Source organism: Austrofundulus limnaeus, unplaced genomic scaffold (genome assembly GCF_001266775.1).
Source record: "Austrofundulus limnaeus strain Quisiro unplaced genomic scaffold, Austrofundulus_limnaeus-1.0 Scaffold918, whole genome shotgun sequence".
Lineage (NCBI taxonomy): Eukaryota > Metazoa > Chordata > Actinopteri > Cyprinodontiformes > Rivulidae > Austrofundulus > Austrofundulus limnaeus.
In genome coordinates, this window is record NW_013953320.1 from 32759 (window position 1) to 34220 (window position 1462).

At 44.0% G+C, this 1462-nt stretch overlaps 1 protein-coding gene across 3 annotated transcripts in view; it reads right to left on the minus strand.

Moving 5' to 3' along the window:
- LOC106533274 (zinc finger protein 687) overlaps positions 1 to 1462 on the minus strand; it is a 16719-nt gene that overhangs the window by 9974 nt on the left and 5283 nt on the right. Inside the window, exons 3-4 of one of the 3 annotated variants that reach the window (XM_014029524.1) lie at positions 323 to 578; positions 61 to 212 (exon numbers count right to left, since the gene is read on the minus strand). In XM_014029524.1, coding sequence (XP_013884978.1) covers positions 61 to 212; positions 323 to 578 — 408 coding nt within the window. Of the gene's footprint in view, positions 1 to 60; positions 237 to 322; positions 579 to 1462 lie in introns of all 3 variants that reach the window. The other 2 variants (XM_014029523.1, XM_014029522.1) reach the window with 2 other exon arrangements.

Consider the following 1462-nt stretch of genomic DNA (forward strand, 5'->3'; position numbering starts at 1 on the left):
CACACACACACACACACACACACACACACACACACACACACACACACACACAGTACTCACAGTGCTGTGAGCTGGTTTTATTTCTTGAAAATGGTCATAAAGCTCCTCTCTGCTGCTGCACTGAGCCTGACACTCGGGACATTTGAAGCTGCAGAACTGCACGGCCTCAGGAGCTGCTGCTTGATGACACTGAGCTTTGAAACTGGACTGAACTGATGATGATGATGATGATGCTGAAAAGTCAGCAGACAAAGAGATGAAGAAAGCAGACTCAGTAAACATTAAAACCTGTATAAAGTAATTAAACACTGTAATAATTCACCGGCTGCTGCGGTTTCCTGCTGGCTGATCATCTGCTGGACAGGAACAGGTTTCATGACCAGGTGGGAGCACTGCATGATCAGGCCCTTCTCTTTGTGCTCTCTGGCGTGCAGCAGCAAGCTGCACTTGTTGAAGAAGGCCAGACGCTTGGCGCAGTGATTACAGGTCACCTCGATCCTCAGCGAGCGCCGGTCGTAGTGCTGAGACAGACTCTGCTCCAGGACGAAGCTGTCGCCACACTCCAGACAGCGATGACCCTGCAGCAGGACCACGCACGCACACACACACACACACACACACACACGTTACATCTGAGGTCTTTAGGCTCTGATAATACAAACAATAAGTTCTACAGAAACAATGGACCTCATGTAAGAACTAGGGTTGGGCAATATTGGCAAAAAAATGAATCATGATTAATTGTGGTGTTTAGCCGATAATGATTAATTTGACGATTAATCCCCTGGAGTCCCTGGACACCTTTATTTTGTAGTGACATGACCAATTTAGTGGGAAAGATTTGATCTTTGTAAAAAATTGTTCCAAATTGTGTGAAAATTACAGATTTCAAGGTGTACATCATATTTTAAATTGTGTTGATAAATAAATTACAGAACTTTATTTTTAATGTTCGTCATATTTGAAGCGTAGAGGAGCACTGAGTAGACTAAACGGAGTAAACCCGTAAGTCTGCCTGGTGGCATTAATTGTATTAATCGTCAAGTGCCAAAAAGTAATCGATTAATGTTTTTCTGACGATTAATCACACACGATACGATTATGCCCAACCCTAGTAAGAACTGTTGGTACCAACAGATTTGTTCTTAAAGGGGCAATATCATGTAAAATCAACTTTTGTGAGTTTTATACCATGTTATAATGTTATCCTCTCATAAAAACATGTCCAAAGCCTTGCTCTGACTCATTCATCATGTTTGAGAAATCCTGCAGTGTTTTTATGAAGCCATGCTGAGGAGCAAAACAACAGGTGGGGACCAGAAACACCTTTTGGGACCAGAAACACCTCTGGGACCAGAAACACCTCTGGGACGTGTTTTTAAGCTGAACTTCCTCATGGCAGAGCACCCCCCCCCCACACACACACACACACACACACACACACTTCCCTCCCTCCACACCC